This window comes from Chiloscyllium punctatum, chromosome 5, assembly GCF_047496795.1.
Source record: "Chiloscyllium punctatum isolate Juve2018m chromosome 5, sChiPun1.3, whole genome shotgun sequence".
Lineage (NCBI taxonomy): Eukaryota > Metazoa > Chordata > Chondrichthyes > Orectolobiformes > Hemiscylliidae > Chiloscyllium > Chiloscyllium punctatum.
In genome coordinates, this window is record NC_092743.1 from 116142570 (window position 1) to 116162267 (window position 19698).

Below are 19698 nucleotides of genomic sequence, written 5' to 3' on the forward strand. Positions count from 1 at the left end.
GGTTTTCTGTGGGGGATAGAAATCCTTTATTATGTAATGAAAAGTTTTGTGCTAATGATTCCTTGTCTCAGTTTTCCTGAACTGTAATCTCAATGATCCAGAACTCTGGATCCAGTCTGTTCTTCCATTCTCTATATTGCAGATTATTTCTGCATTTGTTGATTCCTCTCAATTTTGAATATCCTCTCCAAAACCTGACCATTTTACATTTTATTTATTTTCCAATTCATAGGTTCTTTCTTGGTTACTTACTTGTTTATAACCAAAAAAAAAAAATGGTTCTACCCTTCTAACAAGACAATTATGGAAGTCGTTCAACTTCACTGTTCCGACTGACGTCCATTTTGGTTTTCCATGTGGTTCATTCTATTAACAATTTTGATGCCAATTACACCCCCAGATGATACTCAATTGTCACTTTGGTCACCAAAGACTTGTATTCTTAAAAACATAATCATCATAAATAAAATTCAAATTTCATATAAAGATGTAAATTCCTTCCCTTCATTAGGGACCTTCTTCATTTGTGATCAAACCTTGTTCACAAAATTTGCTATAATAAACATTTTGTACTCTAGATTCTAGGATGTGACTGCATTATCCTCTATCCACCTTACTGAAATAAGCACACCTTGATTTTTACACTGCCGGGATCAGAACACTTATCTCGAAGCTAAAATTCTTCGAGTCAGTCTTCAATGGAGGATATTTTGTGGTAGTTAAGTTTGATCATTTAGGTATATCACTGATTGAAAAAGAGAGTGTGTTACTCCATGCTAAAGAGAAGTTTAGCCTACAACACAATGCTGTAAAAAAAGTGTTATTTTATTTTGTAATGGTTCAACATACAATTAAAATGTTTTATGGGCAAGGGCATCAGCTTTTAACACTTGTGTTTTTCAGCTTCATAACACCATAATACCCAGGCTTCACATATACTGCAAGTCTAAATGTTAGTGGTTAGAATTATTTTCATTCTTATAATTCACACTGCTATACAAATTTCACTGCTATGCACTGTTCACACAAAATATTTTTTTTTAAAAAAAAGTGTCCAAATTGCTTATGCTCAAAACAAGATTCATATACCTTGCAGCAATTCTCCATGGCATCCCTCAATTCTATACAGTGGAAATAGCTCCTACTTTCAAATACACAACAATAAAAAGTTTAAAACATGACAAAATTCAAACAATGCACCTAAATAAAAAAACAACAGAACAAATTACTGTATATATGATACATTCTAGGTTCCCAGCACTTCAGATTTAGTGGTGTCATCCTGGCATTCCTTTGAAACTAAAGAATCCAAACAGCTTTTTTTGAACATGTCTCAATTCCTTGTGTCAGTAAACTTCAGCCAATAGAAAGGGAATACATTGGCTGGTTGGTGGGGATTTCTAAACCCAACAGTTCAAATCTTCATTCTTTCATTTTCCCACTAATCTCCCTGTAGGCTGGGTACTATAATTTGAAGGACAACATATATGTTACAAAAAAAAGTTTAACTATTTGAACCAAAATGCATAATTCTGAAGATGGTAGCCCCAAATATCAAGTCAACTGAATTGTGTTCTGGGCTATTAGACCCAAAATATGGCACATTTTACAGGATTACAGTAAGAAGTTCTTTGCAGTTTTGTCTGCATAATTCATTTGCCACACTCCTGATGGATGTAACCTGTAAAGCTTTTAAATTAAGGCATTTTCAGACAAGTTTCTATTTACAAGTTTTACACTGCTTTTCTACAGTACAGCCTGGCTTGATATGCATGTGTATTTACTGTGCATTAGTGCCTCATTTGAAAAGCCAGAATCTGCCTCAAAATGCCACTTACAATTACTTTATATGACAAATACAGCGAAATCCATCTACATGCAGGTCTAGCACATTAGCAAACAGAATCCCAATTTTTCCCCATCCTATTACAGACATAATCAAAATTTGTTACATCTGAGTAACTTATGTTCATCCCAACTGATCATAAATTTCAGGAATCCCATGCTGACAGAGTTCACCTTCTGTTTCTCAGTTTGGGAAGATAATTTAACCTAACCTGCTTTACAGGAAACCCACAGAATCAGATGTAACACTAGTTTTGCACCACACAATTGCTATGCACCACTGACATTTCCTTCCATTGGGAGGGGAGTAAAACCAATATTAAGTTTGATCAGTTTCCAGTGAGCGTGTTGTGTTAAAATTGCTCCAAGGTGTCTACCTTATATGGGCTGTCACAGCAGGTGCAAGCTTCTCAAGAGGCCATAGGTAGGAGGCGGCTCATTGAAATCAAAGACTAATATGATCAAATCCTATCTGTGACTAAAAGGAAAAAACTAACCCATTCACTTGTGTAGATATAATACACAGCTATTTGCAATCTAATAATTGGAGATCATAATTTAACCCAGGTAGTTTCATGGTCAAGCTTCCCAAACTTCTCTCTCAAGACCAAAACAAGTTTATTAAATTCCAGGGGGCTGAAAGAGATGTCAAGTGCTAAATCTGCCAACAGCAAAGCAAAACTACTGACTACTGCTCGAGTAACTCAACATTAATTCAAAAATGAAACTTCATGAGAATTCCAGTTTTACTCCAATTAACAAAACTGCAAGCTTAAAACAGCATGCATTCCTGTTATTTAGTACAGCAACAACAGGAGTAATTTATTGTTGAGGAATTAGGCTTAATTATTTAAACATCCCACACCTTTTTACTCATACTAAAAACTGGTTTAGAACATTGTAGGGAGGAAAGTAATGACACCACAGGCACATGGAATTTTCCCTATTTAATTTCAATGTAGCAAATATCAGAGAGTGACACTGGGACGTAAACAAGCTGCTGTACACTCTACTGTTGGAAGTATAGTTTGACTAACAGGTAACATTAGAAATTCATGGCACCAATAGTCTAAGTTTACTGGCAATGCTACAATAACTAGCATTCATAAAAAAGGCAAAACAAATGCTAAGCGGCCAGTTGAAGCTGCCAAAACCCCAAGTAAGCTCATTTAGAAGGAAAACACTTAAATTTTACAGGTTGCTCTTAATACTTAAGATTTTTAAACCATCAATGCAGTAAGTTATATCTCAGCTTGCAATGGGTTAAAAATGAGTGCTGTTATTAACAAGTATCTTAGAAAATTCAGAGGTGAAAAACCAGTGCAACCTACTTAGCTTACAAGTAGACAGTGCTTTTTCTCTAAAGGAAAGAGCAAATCCAGCAAGATAAAGTTCTGTGAGATGCAAACTAGTTATCTTCCAAATAGCAGTACACTTCAGCTCTGGTCTTTACCAGAGAAAAATGAAAGGCTCTTTTATAGGAATCTACAAATGCTGATAGTCCAGATTCAAAACGTGATTTAACAAAGTGCTTTGCCTTGCGAGAGAAGTGAGTTACCAGTTTAACTATTTGACGACTGAAATGATTAACCCAAAGAAACGCCCAATGGTATTTTACATTAAAAAATTGAAATCTGAAGCCCAGATACCACTTGACATCGCAAAAGAAAAGCAATGCTTCGGATTCACATTAAAACTTCCTGATCAATTGTGTCCTCAAGTTGGCTTCAATTCATGCTCTGAAACCAGAATGTGTAAAACAATAGTGTACCTTCAATCACTTTGAAGGACAGTGAATGAAGTAAGATACTTAGTATGCTTAAACTTCTAAAATTGTTTGGTCTGCAGAGTTTATAAAATGCAACATCTTTCCCGGATCCTTTTTGCTATGCTTTTCCGTTTCTTCTTTCCATTCTTCTCTTTACTATCTTCCATTTTTCTTGCACGTATTTCCCTCATCAAGTCAAAGAAAACCTATAAGGAAAGAAAAAGGTCTATAAATTGTATATAGAAGGACAATGTGACTGGAAAAAGTTTGACATTTGAAAGGAAAGACACTGAACTAAACAGGGTAATACTTGAAAGTTATGCATAGCAGAAAAAGAAATTGAATGCATGTCACACATTTGCACAGTTTAAAACAAACAAGGAATTTTCCATGTTAGCTTGTTTACGATTTAAAATATTTGTACAAAATAAGGAAAGTTGCACCCATGATTTGTGAGGTGGCAAGTCCAGATTTCAGGAGCACCAATATCAGCTCCAATGTTGACAACAAAAACATCTTGGTATTGTGTCTACGTTCAAGATGTTATACAAATGCAAGTTGGAAACTGAAAGTAAATTATTGACCTGTTAATTGCCTCACTGACAAAGGATAGTGAACAGTTACTCCACTTGGCAGATTATGAGTGGTGTCCCACAAGGATTTGTATTGGGCCCTCAACTATTGACAATATTAGTTAATAGCTTAAGGTTAGCAAGCCCCATATCCAAAATTTTCCAACAGCCAAACTGAAACAAATCTACTATTTCTTCGATACTAGGGGATGATCGTAACACATGAATTTCAGTGCAGACAAATGTGAAGTTATCTATATTGGTTGGTTGCAAAATGGGTAGGATACTGGTTTAGTGATACAAGCTGAAATCAGTGGAGTTGCAAAGAAACTTAGAAGTACAGGTACAGAGAGATCATTAAATGCTACAAGCACAGAAAATGCATAAAAGAACAGTACCCAGCCTTTATATCTACAGGAACAGGGTAGCAATCATGATTCATCTTGACAATGCACTGATTAGATCACACCTGGAATACTGAACAGCTTTGGGCCCCATCCTTTTGGGGGTATAAAAATCTTGAAAGAAATGTAGCACAGAATAATAACTGGACACAAGTCAAGATCAAACAAATTAGTTTTATTTCCTGTAACATGAAAAGGCACAGGATGATTTGACCAAGCTTTAAGGTAGTAATGTAACAAGGTATTTCCACTGGCCTGGGCAACCAGGCTGCCAAAGGGGAGTGTACAGGAATGATGCAAAAGCTGAGTGTCATAAACACTTCTACATGCAAAGGAAGTAGCAGACATTTTAAAATACCTCCACAAACAGTAGATCATCTTTAAAGGACTTTTTAAAAAAAATATTTGTTGACCAAGGTATCAAAAGGTGAGTGAATGAAGTTTGGTCACAGATCAAGCATGATTGCAGTTAATGACAGAAAAAGGTTTGAGAGAGCATCTTTTTTCTTTGTACATGGGGTGGTGTTGCTGGCGAGCCCAATGTATCACCCAAACCTAATTGCCTTATGGTTTCGCTGAGCTGCCATTTTGAACCACTGCAGTCTGCAGTGTAGGGACAACTAGAGTTGTTAGGGAGTCCCAGAATTTCATCTATTCACACTGTCATGACAGGATGGTGTCTCACTTAAAGGGGAATTGGAAGTTTGGTCTTCACATGCATCTACTGCCCTAGTCCATTCATATAGTACAGGTCACAAGTTTGAAAAGGTGCTAAGAATTCGTGGTGAATTACTGCAGGGTATTTTGCAGAGAACACATTGTGATAAAAAAAAATGTCAATGTTGATGGGTATGCCAATCAAGTTCTGTCCTGGATAGTGTTGGGCTCTACGTATTCAGACCAGAAACCAAGAAAATGGACAGTATTCCTAACTTGTGCCTTGTAGTTGTTGGGCAGGCATTAGGGACGGGCACTCGCAAGTTACTCACGGCAGAATTCCTAGCCTCTGGCCTGCTGCTGTTGCTACTTATTGGTATGGCTGTCCAGTTCCATTTCTAGTCAATAGAATCCCCCACTATCAACATCCTGGGGGTTCAGCAATGGTAAGGTCATTGAACATCAAGGGTAGCTTGATTCACTAATGTATATGATCATAGTCTAAAATTTGCATTGCAAAAATTTACTTGCCTTTAATTCAGAGCCTGGAATTTGTTCCAGAGATGGACTGTTCCAGCAACTGAATCATAAATAATCTGAACATTGTTCGCTGATTAAAGCACATTGCCAAGCAGCAGTATGGCCTCAGTTGCTACTAGTGAGGAACTGCAGCAATGATGCTCCTGGGTCTGAAATGATTGATCCACATGACCAATCTTCTCTGCTAGGTGTGACTGAAAAAAATAAAGCTTGGCTACGTGCCCTCGTGGCAGAATAGTAATGTCCCTAAATCTGGGCCTTCTGGCCCACGTATAAGTCTCACCTGCAGCAGGGGTGTATAATAATCAACCTGTTCAGAATAGTTAGAAAATAGTCAAACTTTTAAAAAATCTTTTAAAAAAAAGAAAACTTAGGGTAGGGGTCTTGTAGCACAATGTCCCCAACTGTAGACCAGGAAGCCCAGGTTCAAGTCCCACATACTCAAGAGGTGACAAATATTAAAATGGGGAAAAATAGCTTGGCTGGGAGTGCAGCAGTGGGACACAGATCTTCAGAACTCTTGCTGGAATATTGGCAGGGCTGAGCATATTAAATGAGTCAAACTGGTCAAAAAGACCAACATATGTAGATTAAATTAGATTCCCTACAGTATGGAAACAGCCTATTTTGTCCAAGTCCGCACCAGCCCTCCAAAGAGTAACCCACCCAGACCCATTCCCCTGACTAACCCACCAAACTAAATGCAATTTAGCATGACCAATTCACCTGACATGCACATCTTTGGATTGTGGGACAAAACCCATGCAGACATGAGGAGAATGTACAAACTCCACACAGACAAACAGTCGCCAAAGGCTAGAATTGAAACCATGTCCTGGCGCTGTGAGGCAACAGTGCTAATCCACTATGCCCTCTGTGTAATGCTGAGGATCTCCAGAAGAGAGAGAGATGGATCATTCACTTGGCACTCTGGCCGAAGATGATGCAAGTACTTCAGCTCTGTTTTAACACTACGTGCTAGGCTGTCCACTAGTGATAGGGATATAGACCCTCCATCTCATGTTAGATGTTTAATTTCCCACCAGTTACTACTGCACAGCATAGACCTGATCTGCTAGCTGTGAACCATTAGTAGTGCAGACAATTTGATGGATTGAGAGTCACAGAATATACAGTATTTACATACTCCAGAGTGTTTATATTATGTTGTTTCTACCTTAAGCATGGTAATTTCTCCAAGAGACTTCATCTCAGGTAATTTTAAATTCTACACTGCAGGAATTACGAGACAAGAGCCTTGAACGGCTCATTTACAGATATCTCTGGGCTAAGAGAAATGTCAAGGCCATTTGTTGTGTTTTTATCTATTGAAAAATATCCAAACCTAAACACATATAATGCTAGTTTCAATGAAAAAATATCTGGCACCTCAACATTTGCCTTTAGTATCCCTAACAATTCTACACCTTGTATACACTGCTCTAGTAATGTCAGTTGATTTTTTATTTAATTCACAGAGCATTGTCCTAGATCATGAGTCCAATGACAATACTATTCTGCCACTATCTCCCCTTAGTGAGGATTGTTACTTTGGAGTGCACAATCCATAGCAATGGATTGAAATGAGGAACTCCAGGAATGCACAGCCTCAGTACGAAGGATGTAGGATCAAATATGACTTTCAAAAGGGAAATCGGACAATCAAGGAGATAAAGTGCAGGCCGACAGGAAAAATGGGTCTAGAAACTTCAACCTATTACATATCTAATCAAGTGACTAAAGAATATCACAGTACAAATACTACAATGGGTCCAAGCAAGTTTTCCACAATGAAATATTAAAAACTAGCCCATAACATTGCCCGTGCCTACAATGGCCAACCTTGCATTGACACCCACATCAATTGAAATAAAACCAAAAGCATTATTTTTTCGATGACTGATCATTTTTAACATAAGGAAATATAGGTACAGAAATATTTAAAAACAAATATTTTCTTTATAGTATATTTAGATATAGGACTTTTTGCTGGGGAGTGAGAACAGGAGCAGGGAAAATGCTTGTGGACAAGAAATTGCTCATTATGATCAGGAACTGAAGATAAGAGGTATTAACATTCCATTCAAGCCATGCTGTTTAAGCAAATCCATCTACATTGTTCTCTACCTATATTTCCTTTTATGTTAACAATGATCCATCATCTAAAGATGAATGCTTTTGATTTTATTTCAATTGATGTGTGTCAATGCAAGGTTGGCCATTGCCTACAATGTTATGGGCTAGTTTGTAAATATTTCCTTATGGAAAACTTGTTTGGACCCATTGTTATATTTGTACTGTGACATTCCTTAGTCATTTGATTAGATCCGGTATACTTTTTACAAGTGTCCAAGACTTCTCAATGAAAAAAAGAGTTCAACAGTTGAAGACCAAACCACCATAAAGGGAGAGGAATATGTCACTCAGCCACTTGAAGCTGCTTTGCCATTTGAAGATCGTGGTTAATCTAACATTGAGCACATCCACTTTCCTGCCCTTTCCCTGTAACTCTTGATATACTGATCAAGTATATCAATGTTACATAATGAGGACTCTGCAATTTCTTGCCAGAGAGTTTGGGGGAGACAAAAACAACCCTGGTTCTTACTCAGTTTTACACTGGCACCTTTTAGACTATGCATTCTGGCCCTAGACTTCATGTAAACCATTTCAGCATTTAGTGTCAAGCCCCTTAAGTATCACCTCTCATTCTAAGTTCCAGTGAGTAGAGGACTGAACTGTTTAGCCTTTGCTCATGAAAGAAGTGAAACTATCATGATATTTGAACAGATGAAAAACTCAATCAAGGTATTTTTCAATGTATAATTTCAGTTACATCACACTGTAAACTTTTGCTATAAATTCTGTGCCTTACAATGGTGTCCTCCACAACCACCTGAAGGAGTGGCGTTCCGAAAGCTAGTGCGCTTCCAATTAAACCTATTGGACTATAACCTGGTGTTGTGATTTTTGACTTTATACTCCAGATGTAGTCTCTCAGCATTCTTATGTACAGTCACAATAAGACTTTTCTAGTCTTGGACTACAACCTTCATGAAATGTGGGCCAACATTGTATTAGCTTTCTCAATTATCTGGTGCACCTGGGCACTCATCCTGTGCTTCATGCGCAAGTCTCCCACATTCCTTTGTGTTTCAGCTTTCTGCAGTTTTTTTCTCCATTTGAGTAATATACTGTTACTTTGTTGATTTTTAAATTGAGAATACTCAATTTCTCACATCATACTCCATTTGCCAGACTTTGTTCACTTAAATCTGTGTTACCATACTATCAATCATGTTTGGATCCATCTCAGCTGGCGTTTCCACCTATTTTTAAACCAGCAAATTTGGCTGCAGTACATTCATTTTCTTCCTTCAAGTCAAACAACTCTTGACAACAATTGTTTTTGGAAAATAAAACTGGTAACGTCAGTCTTCAAAAGCAAAAACTAATGAATATACTTGGACAATGGCAAACTGCACACTAGTTAAATCCAATTCAGAAAGGGCCCATTCTGTGCAATTCAGTGGGAAGGCACTGGCCTATGGTATTATCACTGGACTGTTAATCCAGAGACACAGGTAGTGTTCTGGAAATTAGAGACTGATGACCATGAATCATTGTAAAACAAAACCTCACTGGCTCACCAATGTCCAATAGGGAAGGAACCTGGCATCCTTACTTGGTCTAGCCCACATGATTCCACACCCACAGCATTCTGCCTTCTGTACAACTAGGGACAGGCAATAAATGCTAACCGAGCCAGTGACACTCACATCCTATGAATTTCAAAAGTTTAGCACAAATTAACCGACCTATCATATTCATGTGCTATTAATCAAAGCCGCAACTAATGATTCAGAGAAAGAAAATTTTTCCAAGAGGAAACAAAAAAAACTTAAATTTTAAGGGATACATTTGAAAGAGTATGAATGAACCCGTATACACCACCACTGAGGTATTACATTCAATTAAAATTGGGATACCTTATCAACATTGGCTCTTGTTTTTGCAGATGTTTCTACATAATTCACACTCCATAGGTCGGCTCTGTTCTTTGCTTCATCCACCGATACTTGTCGTTTGTCTTCCAAATCGGATTTATTGCCAACAAGCAGAAAGGGAACATTCTCATCCTCTTTTACCCGAAGAATCTGTTCCCTGGAACAAGTCCAAATTACTATATTTTAAAATCATTCTAATGGAATCTTAAGTCTGTTCCTCTTGTAGTTTGACAAAATGTCATTGGAAAATGTTGGTTAAATGAATTATGGCATGTCTGCCTTCTGGAGAATATAGTATTTATCAGATTTTTTTTTTATGACAATGTTTCAACTCGAGGCTTGCAATGCCATCCTCTTAACAGGATGATCACAATACATTCTGAATGAAGAGACACAGTTTCATGTAGGAAATTAAATTTAAAAAATAAACAGCTGAGAAGCAGAAAACTAAGCAAAAAGGTGACATGAACTCAGTCTATTATGTCAATCTGGACCACCTCAAAGCTCCAACATCTGGCTAGTGGACTGAAAGTGCATGTGATTTGATAAATCCAGCCAAGAATCTAGCACAGGCATTGCTACTGTAATTAAAGATATTATGTAACTAGTGGAATGGTACAAGGACTCATGATGGTAGCTTAGTTATTTCCTATCCATGTTACCGTATAGGCTTACATAGACAGTATTGTATCCAAATTTGTATAGAATACAAAGTGGGAATGTGAGAGAAGAGGAGGACAATTACGTGGCAAGAACACATGTTCAGTGAATAGACAACACATGTATTAGTAGTAAGAACAACAAAGCACAGAGGTTTCATGCCCATTTAATGTTGAGACACAAATGCATTCATATGAGGAATAGACAGCTAGCATTCAAGTACAACTACAATTAGCAAATCAGCTATGACAATATTGAGTAGTGAGCTGAAAATGTGCCGCTGGAAAAGCACAGCAGGTCAGGCAGCATCCAAGGAACAGGAGAATCAACGTTTCGGGCATAAGCCCTTCTTCAGGAATGAGGAAAGTGTGTCCAGCAGGCTAAGATAAAGGTAGGGAGGAGGGACTTGGAGGGGCGTTGGGAATGAAATAGGTGGAGGGAGGTCAAGGTGAGGGTGATAGGCCAGAGTAGGGTAGGGGCGGAGAGGTCAGGAAGAAGATTGCAGGTTAGGAAGGCGGTGCTGAGTTCGAGGGATTTGACTGAGACAAGGTGGGGCGAGGGGAAATGAGGAAACTGGAGAAATCTGAGTTCATCCCTTGTGGTTGGAGGGTTCCCAGGCGGAAGATGAGGCGCTCTTCCTCCAACCGTTGTGTTGCCATGGTCGGGCGATGGAGGAGTCCAAGGACCTGCATGTCTTTGGTGGAGTGGGAGGGGGAGTTGAAGTGTTGGGCTACGGGGTGGTTGGGTTGGTTGGTCCGGGTGTCCCAGAGGTGTTCTCTGAAACGTTCTGCAAGTAGGCGGCCTGTCTCCCCAATATAGAGGAGGCCACATCGGGTGCAGCGGATGCAATAGATGATGTGTGGGGAGGTGCAGGTGAATTTGTGGCGGATATGGAAGTGTCCCTTGGGGCCTTGGTGGGAAGGAAGGGGGGGTGGGAAAAAGAAGGTGTGGGCGCAAGTTTTGCATTTCTTGCGGTTGCAGGGGAAGGTGCCGGGAGTGGAGGTTGGGTTGGTGGGGGGTGTGGACCTGACAAGGGAGTCACGGAGGGAGTGATTTTTTGGAACGTTGATAGGGGAGGGGAGGGAAATATATCCCTGGTGGTGGGGTCTGTTTGGAGGTGGCAGAAATGACAGCGGATGATACACTGGACATGGAGGTTGGTGTGGTGGTAGGTGAGGACCAGTGGGGTTCTGTCCTGGTGGCGGTTGGAGGGGCAGGGCTCAAGGGCCGAAGAGCGTGAAGTGGAAGAGATGCGGTGGAGGGCATCGTCGACTACGTCTGGGGGGACATTGAAGGAGGTCATCTGGGTGGTACGGTTTTGGAACTGGTCCTCCTGGGAGGAGATGCGGCGGAGACGAAGGAATTGGGAATATGGGATGGCGTTTTTATAGGGGGCAGGGTGGGAGGTGGTGTAGTCTAGGTAGCTGTGGGAGTCGGTTGGTTTATAGTAAATGTCCATGTCAATTCGGTCACCCGAGATAGAAATGGAAAGGTCTAGGAAGGGGAGGGAGGAGTCAGACGGTCCAGGTGGAAAGTGTTGGTAAAATGGATGAACTGTTCAACCTCTTCGTGGGAGCACGAGGCAGTGCCGATACAGTCATCGATTTAGCGGAGGAAAAAGGTGGGGGGTGGTATCAGTGTAGCTGCGGAAGATGGACTGTTCCACATATCCTAAGAAGAGGCAAGCATAGCTGGGCCCCATGCGGGTGCCCATGGCTACTCCTTTGGTTTGGAGGAAGTGGGAGGATTGGAAAGAGAAGTTGTTCAGGGTGAAGACCAGTTCAGTCAGTCGAAGGAGGGTGTCGGTGGAAGGGTATTGGTTGGTACGGCGGGAAAAGAAGAAGCGGAGGGCTTTGAGTCCTTCGTATGGGGGATGGAGGTGTACAGGGACTGAATGTCCATGGTGAAGATAAAGCGTTGGGGACCGGGGAAGCGAAAATCATGGAGGAGGTGGAGGGCGTGGGTGGTGTCCCGAACATAGGTGGGGAGTTCTTAGACTAAGGGGGACAGGACCATGTCGAGGTATGCAGAGAGGAGTTCGGTGGGGCTGGGGCAGGAGCAGGCTGAGACATTGGGTCGGCCTGGGCAGTCAGGTTTGTGGATTTTGGGCAGGAGGTAGAAACGGGCGGTGTGGGGTTGTGGGACTATGAGGTTGGAGATGGTGGATGGGAGATCCCCTGAGGTGATAAGGTTCTGGATGGTCTGGGAGATGATGGTTTGGTGGTGGGAGGTGGGGTCATGGTCAAGGGGGCAGTAGGAGGTGGTGTCTGCGAGCTGGCGTTTAGCCTCAGCGGTGTAAAGGTCGGTGTGCCAAACGACGCCTCCCTTGTCTGCTGGTTTGATAGTGAGGTTGGGGTTGGAACGGAGGGAGTGGAGGGCTGCACGTTCCGAGGGAGAGGTGTTGGAGTGGAGAAGTTGAGGTGGTTAATGTCGTGGTGGCAGTTGGCTATGAAGAGATCGAGGGCGGGTAAGAGGCCAGCATGGGGTGTCCAGGTGGATGGGGTGTGTTGCAGGCAGGAGAAAGGGTCGTCAGAGGGTGGGCGAGAGTCTTAGTTGAAGTAGTAGGCACGGAGGCGAAGGCGGCGGAATGAATTGTTTCCTTTCCTTGAAAATTGGATCAGTGATGTAAAATTCTAACTTACATTAAAAACCCCCCCATGTATTATGTCAAAAAAGCTGTACTGACGTTAGTTTAGAGATCTATAAACTGGACTGTCTTAACTCCTGCAAAAGGATAACATGAATACAAGTAATTCGACACAAGTCAGAAAAAAATTAGAAATACACACAATACTACTAGCTTTGTTCCTTGCAGAGTCAGAGGATACAACAGAGAATTGAAGTCATAATGATCAGGGCTATTACTTATCCATTAGAACAGAAATAATCTTCAAAATTCACCTACAACTTAGTTTACAGTTCAGTTTCAGTACATGAATGGAAGAACTCCAGAAAACAGGATTATCAGATGCTGCAGATATGGATAGTCTCGTGTTATTACTAGTGGAAAAAGCAAGCTGCTGGACAAAGTTAAGACAAAATGTAACAAACTGAAGAAAACCACACCATTTCACAAAACTATGGTTTATACTAGTAGGATCAAGAGAAGTGACAGAACCAACACAAGGGAACAACCTACATGACTTCACCCTTTCCAATCTACATAGATATGGCAACAGTGATGACAGAATTCTTGCCAAGTCCAGGGCCAAAATTCACACGGAGGACACCATTTCTCATTTGCGGTAGTACTTGAACTGAGCAAAATTTATAAAAATTTTAGTAGTTCAAAACTGGTCAAAAAGGAGAACCCACTTCTGGTCACCCTGTTAAAAGGAAGGATATTGCGCTACAGCCAGCTCAGAAGAGATTTACCAGGACATTGTTGGGATGGAAATTTTGAATTATAGAAAAAGGTTGGAGAGGCTGTGACATTTTCACTGGAGCATAGGACATTGAGGTGACCTTAGAGATTTATAAAATCTGAAGGGTATAGGCAGAGTTAATGGTAGGTGCCTTTCCCCTAGGATGGAGATTTCAAGACGAGGGGAGACATTAAGATAGAGGAGAGAGATTTTTAAAAAAAAGACATGAGGGGTAATTTTTAAGAACCAAAAAATGATGGTTTGCATGTGCAATGAAGTTTCCAATGAAGTTGTGGATGCAGGCAGAGTTACAACATGACATTTCAACAAGGACAGGAATAGAAAAGGTTTGGAAGGATATCGGCCATGAGCAGGCAGAATAAGATTAGTTTGGGATTATGTTCGGCATGGACTGATTGAACCAAAGGGTCCGTTTCCATGCTGTATGACTGAGTGGGAGTGCATCAGAATTGGAAACTTAATCTGTAACTAAGTGAAGCTGCATATTTCTTAAACCTCAAATCAAGTGAGAAGGCAAACACTGAGCATGTTCTTTTACAAACTTTATAAATCCAGAGTACCTGACATACCTGAAAATGAGACGCTAATCTGGTGAAGCGCCTTCACATACATGCTAAACAGAAGCAACAGCAACAAGGCACAGACGGTGAAAAGTTTCTACAAGTGAGATCACAAAGCTTTGAAACCCTTCTTAAATTGTGGACAATTGAGCAGACACAGAAGACAAAATTCTCATCCTCAACAACGGTAGGGCCCAACATACATGCGCAGAAAGTGTTCGCATCTAATTTCAATTAGATGTGCCAAGTAGATGCTACGGTCTTCAGCTAATTATATTTACTTTGAGAGATTACAAAACAAAAAGCCAAGTTTCACAGTGGACAGCAACAGCTAGAAGCCCAACACCTTAGCTTTAATGCCATAGCACACTGCTGCAGAACCATCCATTAGAAGTTCCATCCCAGATAGAATGGATATATAAAAATGTGTCCAGCTATGCCCAACTGCCAATTTTAACTGCTTACTCCCAGTAATCAACAGCATTAAATAGTATTTAATCATAACAGCTGTTTAGTGAAAAAAGTGGCACATTTCAAAAGAATCCACATGGTGTTAAGGCTACAGCAAAAATCCATACAAAAGAGCAAGATTACACAGTTACATGTACAATAATTTGTTAGCAAGTTATTCAATATTGACATATTGAACAAATGGAAACATTAATTTCCAAAAGTCAAACGGTTAAGAGTTCCCATCCTGGATTTTAAAAATCCTCCTAGAAGCAAATAATAAAAATTCAAACTTCTAGTGAAGCACTGAAAGGATCTTACAGGACTTTAAAGATGAAATGCAAACCATAAAAACCTAAAAAGCAAATTTGTAAACTGAAGAGAATGCTTAGACAATTTTATTCTAAACAGAAGTATTGTTAATGTTATAACAGCTAAAAATCTATTAGACATTATCAGAACCAATTTGACTCTTAGCTCTCAAGGACTTTATTTTGCTGTCACAACCTAAGTGACTCCGAATCACAGAACTGACTTGCACAGCTAAGGTACAAATTGAAGAGTCACCCCTCCAAAAGGCAGATTGATCTTAGTCTCTTTTCAATTATGCAAATCATCTAATTACAGGTGAGGTCCCAAATAACTGGACAGTGGCTAATGTTGTGCCTTTACTTAACAGATATAAAGGTGACATCTGGGAACTATAAGACCTGAGTGTCTGATTTTGGAGGACAGTAAGTTGGCAGGGATTCTGAAAGAAAATTTATACGTATTTGGAGGGGCAAGGACCAATTAGGGATAGAAAACATGGCTGTGTGCAAGGCAAATTCAGTTTTTTGAGGAAGTAACTTGTGATGAGGACAGTAATGTTGTTTACTTGGACTTTAGTAATAAGCCTTTGACAAGGCCCTGCATGTAGACGAATTAGTAAAGTTAGATCACATGGGATTCAGGGGAGCTTGCCAACTGGCTTAACAGAAGATGGGTGGTGGAGGAGGGCTGTTTTTCAGTTGGGAGGGCTCTTACGAGAAGGGTTCCACAAGGATCAGTGCTGGCTCCACTTTTGGTCATTTGTAGAAGTGATTTGGATGAGAATATAGAAGGAGTAGATTAGTAAGTTTACAGATGACACTAAAATTGGTGGTATAGTGGAGTATCTAAGATTACAGCGAGATCTTGATCAATAGAGTCAATGGGCTCAGGAGTGGCAGATGAACTTTAATTTGGATAAATGAGACTTGTTTTACCAAAATGTAATACAAGGGCAGACCTTGGGTAACGTTGCAGAACAGAGACCTCGGGGTTTAGGTACATAACACTTTGAAGTTTATGTCCATGTCAACAGGGTTAAGGAGTGGAGCAATGCTTCATTGCTCAGATCTTTGAGTATAGGAGTTGGGACATTACGTTGAGCTGGTACACGACATTGGTGATGTCTTTTTGAGAGGCCTTTGTCTAGTTCTAGTTGCCCTGTGTATAGGAAGCATCATAATCTGGAAAGGGTTCAGAAGAGATTTCAGAATGTTGCTGGGAATGAAAGGTTTCAGTTACAAGGAGAAGCTGGACAGGCTTCTCATTCCTGGGATCATTGTTGTGAACCTTCTCTGAACATGCTCCAAGACCAGTTCATCCTTCCTGAAATATGGGCACAGAATACTCCAAATATGTCACAGTCAGATGTACAGCACTGAAACAGACCTTTCGGTCCAACCTGTCCATGCCAACCAGATATCCCAACCCAATCTAGTCCCACCTGCCAGTACCCAGCCCTTATTCCTCCAAACCCTTCCTATTCATATAGGAATCCAGACGCCTTTTAAATGCTGCAATTGTACCAGCCTCCACCACTTCCTCTGGCAGCTCATTCCATACATGTACCACTCTGAAAACGTTACCCCATAGGTCTCTTTTATATATCTTTTCCCTCTCACCCTAAACCTATGCCGTCTAGTTCTGGACTCCCCCACCCCAGGGAAAAGACTTTGCTGATTTATCTTATCCATGTCCCTCAATTTTATAAACCTCTAAAAGGTTGCCACTCAGCATCCGATGCTCCAGGGAAAACAGCCCCAAGCTGTTCAGCCTCTCCCTCAAATCATCCAATCCTGGCAACATCCTTGTAAATCTTTTCTGAACCCTTTCAAGTTTCACAACATCTTTCCAATAGGAAGGAGACCAGAATTGCATGCAATATTCCAACAGTGGCCTAACCAATGTCCTGTACAGCCGCAACATGGCCTCCCAACTCCTGTACTCAATACTGTGACCAATAAAGGAAAGCATACCAAACACCTCCTTCACTATCCTCTCTACCTGCGACTCCACTTTCAAGGAACTATGAACCTGCACTCCAAGGTCTCTTTGTTCAGCAACACTTCCTTGGACCTTACCATTAAGTGTAGAAGTCCTGCTAAAATTTGCTTTCCCAAAATGCAGCACCTTGTATTTATCTGAATTAAACTCCATCTGCCACACCGCGGCCCATCCGATCAAAATCCTGTTGTAATCTGAGGTAACCTCCTTCGCTGTCCACTACACCTCCAATTTTGGGGCCATCTGCAAACTTAACTATATCTCTTATGCTCACATCCAAATCATTTATGTAAATGACAAAAAGTAGAGGACCCAACACCGATCCTTGTGGCACTCCACCAGTCATACGCCTCCAGTCTGAAAAACAACCCGCCACCACCACCCTGTCTTCCAACTTTGAGCCAATTCTGTATCCAAATGACTAGTTCTCCCTGTATTCCGTGAGATCAACTTTGCTAACCAGTCTCCCATGGGGAACCTTGGCGAACGCCTTACTGAAGTCCATATAGATCACATCTACTGCTCTGCCCTCAATCCTCTTCGTTACTTCTTCAATTAAGTTCGAGACACATCACTTCCCACGCACAAAGCCATGTTGACTATCCCTACTCAGTCCTTACCTTTCCAAATACATGTACATCTTGTCCCTCAGGATTCCCTCCAACAACCTGCCCACCACCGACGTCAGGCTCACTGGTCTATAGTTCCCTGGTTTGTCCTTACCACCATTCTTAATGAGTGACACGTTTTCCAACCTCCAGCCTTCCGGCACCTCACCTGTGACTATCGACAATATAAATATCTCAGCGAGAGGCCCAGCAATCACTTCTCTGGCTTCCCACAGAGTTCTCGGGTACACCTGATCAGGTCCTGGGGATTTATCTACCTTTATGCATTTCAAGACATCCAACACTTCCTCCTCTAATATGGACATTTTGCAAGATGTCACCATCTATTTCCCTACAGTCTATATCTTCCATATCCTTTTCCACAGTAAATACTGATGCAAAATACTCATTTAGTATCTCCCCCATGTTCTGTGGCTCCACACAAAGGCCGCCTTACTGATATTTGAGGGGCCCTAATCTCTCCCTAGTTATCCTTTAGTCCTTAATATATATTTGTAAAAACCCTTTGGATTCTCCTAAATTCTATTTGCCAAAGCTATCTCATGTCCCTTTTGTCCATCTGATTTCCCCCTTAAGTATACTCCTACTGCCTTTAAACTCTAAGGATTCACTCGATCTATCCTGTCTATACCTTACATATGCTTCCTTTTTCTTAACCAAACCCTCAATTTCTTGAGTCATCACAGGATTCCCTATACCTACCAGCCTTTCCTTTCACCCTAACAAGAATGTACGTTTTCTGGACTCGTAATTTAATTTCTGAAGGCTTCTCATTTTCCAATAGTCCCTTCACCTGCGAACATTTGCCCCAACCAGCTTTTGAAAGTTCTTGCCTAATATAGTCAAAATTGGCCTTTCTCCAATTTAGAACTTCAGTGTGGCCTGACCAGAGCCTCAGACGGACATCTCTGCTTTTATACTCAAGTCCCCTCAAAATAAATGCCAACATTGCATTTGTCTTCCTAACAACTGACTCAACCTGCAAGTTTCCTTTGAGATTCCTGGACTAGAACTTCCAAGTCTCTTTGCGCTTCAGACTTCTGAATTTTCCTCCCCATTTAATGAATAGTCCATGCTTCTATTCTTCGTGGAAAAGTGCATGACCTCATACATTGTACTTCATCTACCACTTCTTTGCCTACCCTAACCTATCCAAATCCTACTACAGCCTCCCCAGTACCACCTGCCCCTCTGCATATCTTGCATCATTTGCAAACTTAGCCAGAATGCCCTCAGTTCCTTCATCTAGATTATTAATTTACAGTTACAAAGGTTGTGGTCCCAACACAGCCTTGCAGAACACCACGTGTCACCGGTTGCCATCTGCTTTTTGCCAGACAGCCAAGCGTCTTTCCATGCTAGCTCCTTGCCCTTATCTTACTCAGCAGCCTCTATGCAGCACCTGGTCAAAGGCCTTCTGGAAGTCCAGGTGGATAACACTCATTAGCTGTCCTTGGTCTAACCTGTTCATTGCTTTCTCAAAAAATTCTAGCAGATTTGTCAGGCATGACCTTTCCTTGATGAAACCATGCTGACTTTGCCCCATTTTACCTTATGGATTACCAAATGTTCAGAAATTTCATCCTTCACAATGGATTCCAGGATCTCACGGTCAAGTTTAGGCTAATTGGTCTGTAATTTTCCATCTTTTGCCTTATTCCCTTTTTAAACAGGGGTGTCATATAAGCAATTTTCCAGTCCTCTGGAACCCTCCCTGATTCTAGTGATACCTGATAGCTAAAGAGATATAGAAGGTGTTAGTGATAATCTATTTCCTTCAGAACACTGGTCCAGGCGATTTATCCACCTTCAGGCCATTCAGTTTTTTAACACCTTCTCCTTGGTGATCACTACTATACTCAGCTCTGCACTGACTCCTAAATTTTTGGGACATTACTGTGTCTTCC

At 40.9% G+C, this 19698-nt stretch overlaps 1 protein-coding gene across 3 annotated transcripts in view; it reads right to left on the reverse strand.

The window, feature by feature from the left end:
* Positions 1-804: 804 nt before the first annotated feature.
* LOC140477373 (ras-related protein Ral-A) overlaps positions 805-19698 on the reverse strand; it is a 51689-nt gene continuing 32795 nt past the window's right edge. For all 3 annotated transcript variants that reach the window (XM_072571166.1, XM_072571165.1, XM_072571167.1), the window contains 2 exons: positions 9776-9950; positions 805-3819 (listed from right to left, as the gene is read on the reverse strand). In XM_072571166.1, the coding sequence (XP_072427267.1) occupies positions 3697-3819; positions 9776-9950 (298 nt within the window). In that variant the 3' untranslated portion in view covers positions 805-3696. The remainder of the gene's footprint in view (positions 3820-9775; positions 9951-19698) is intronic.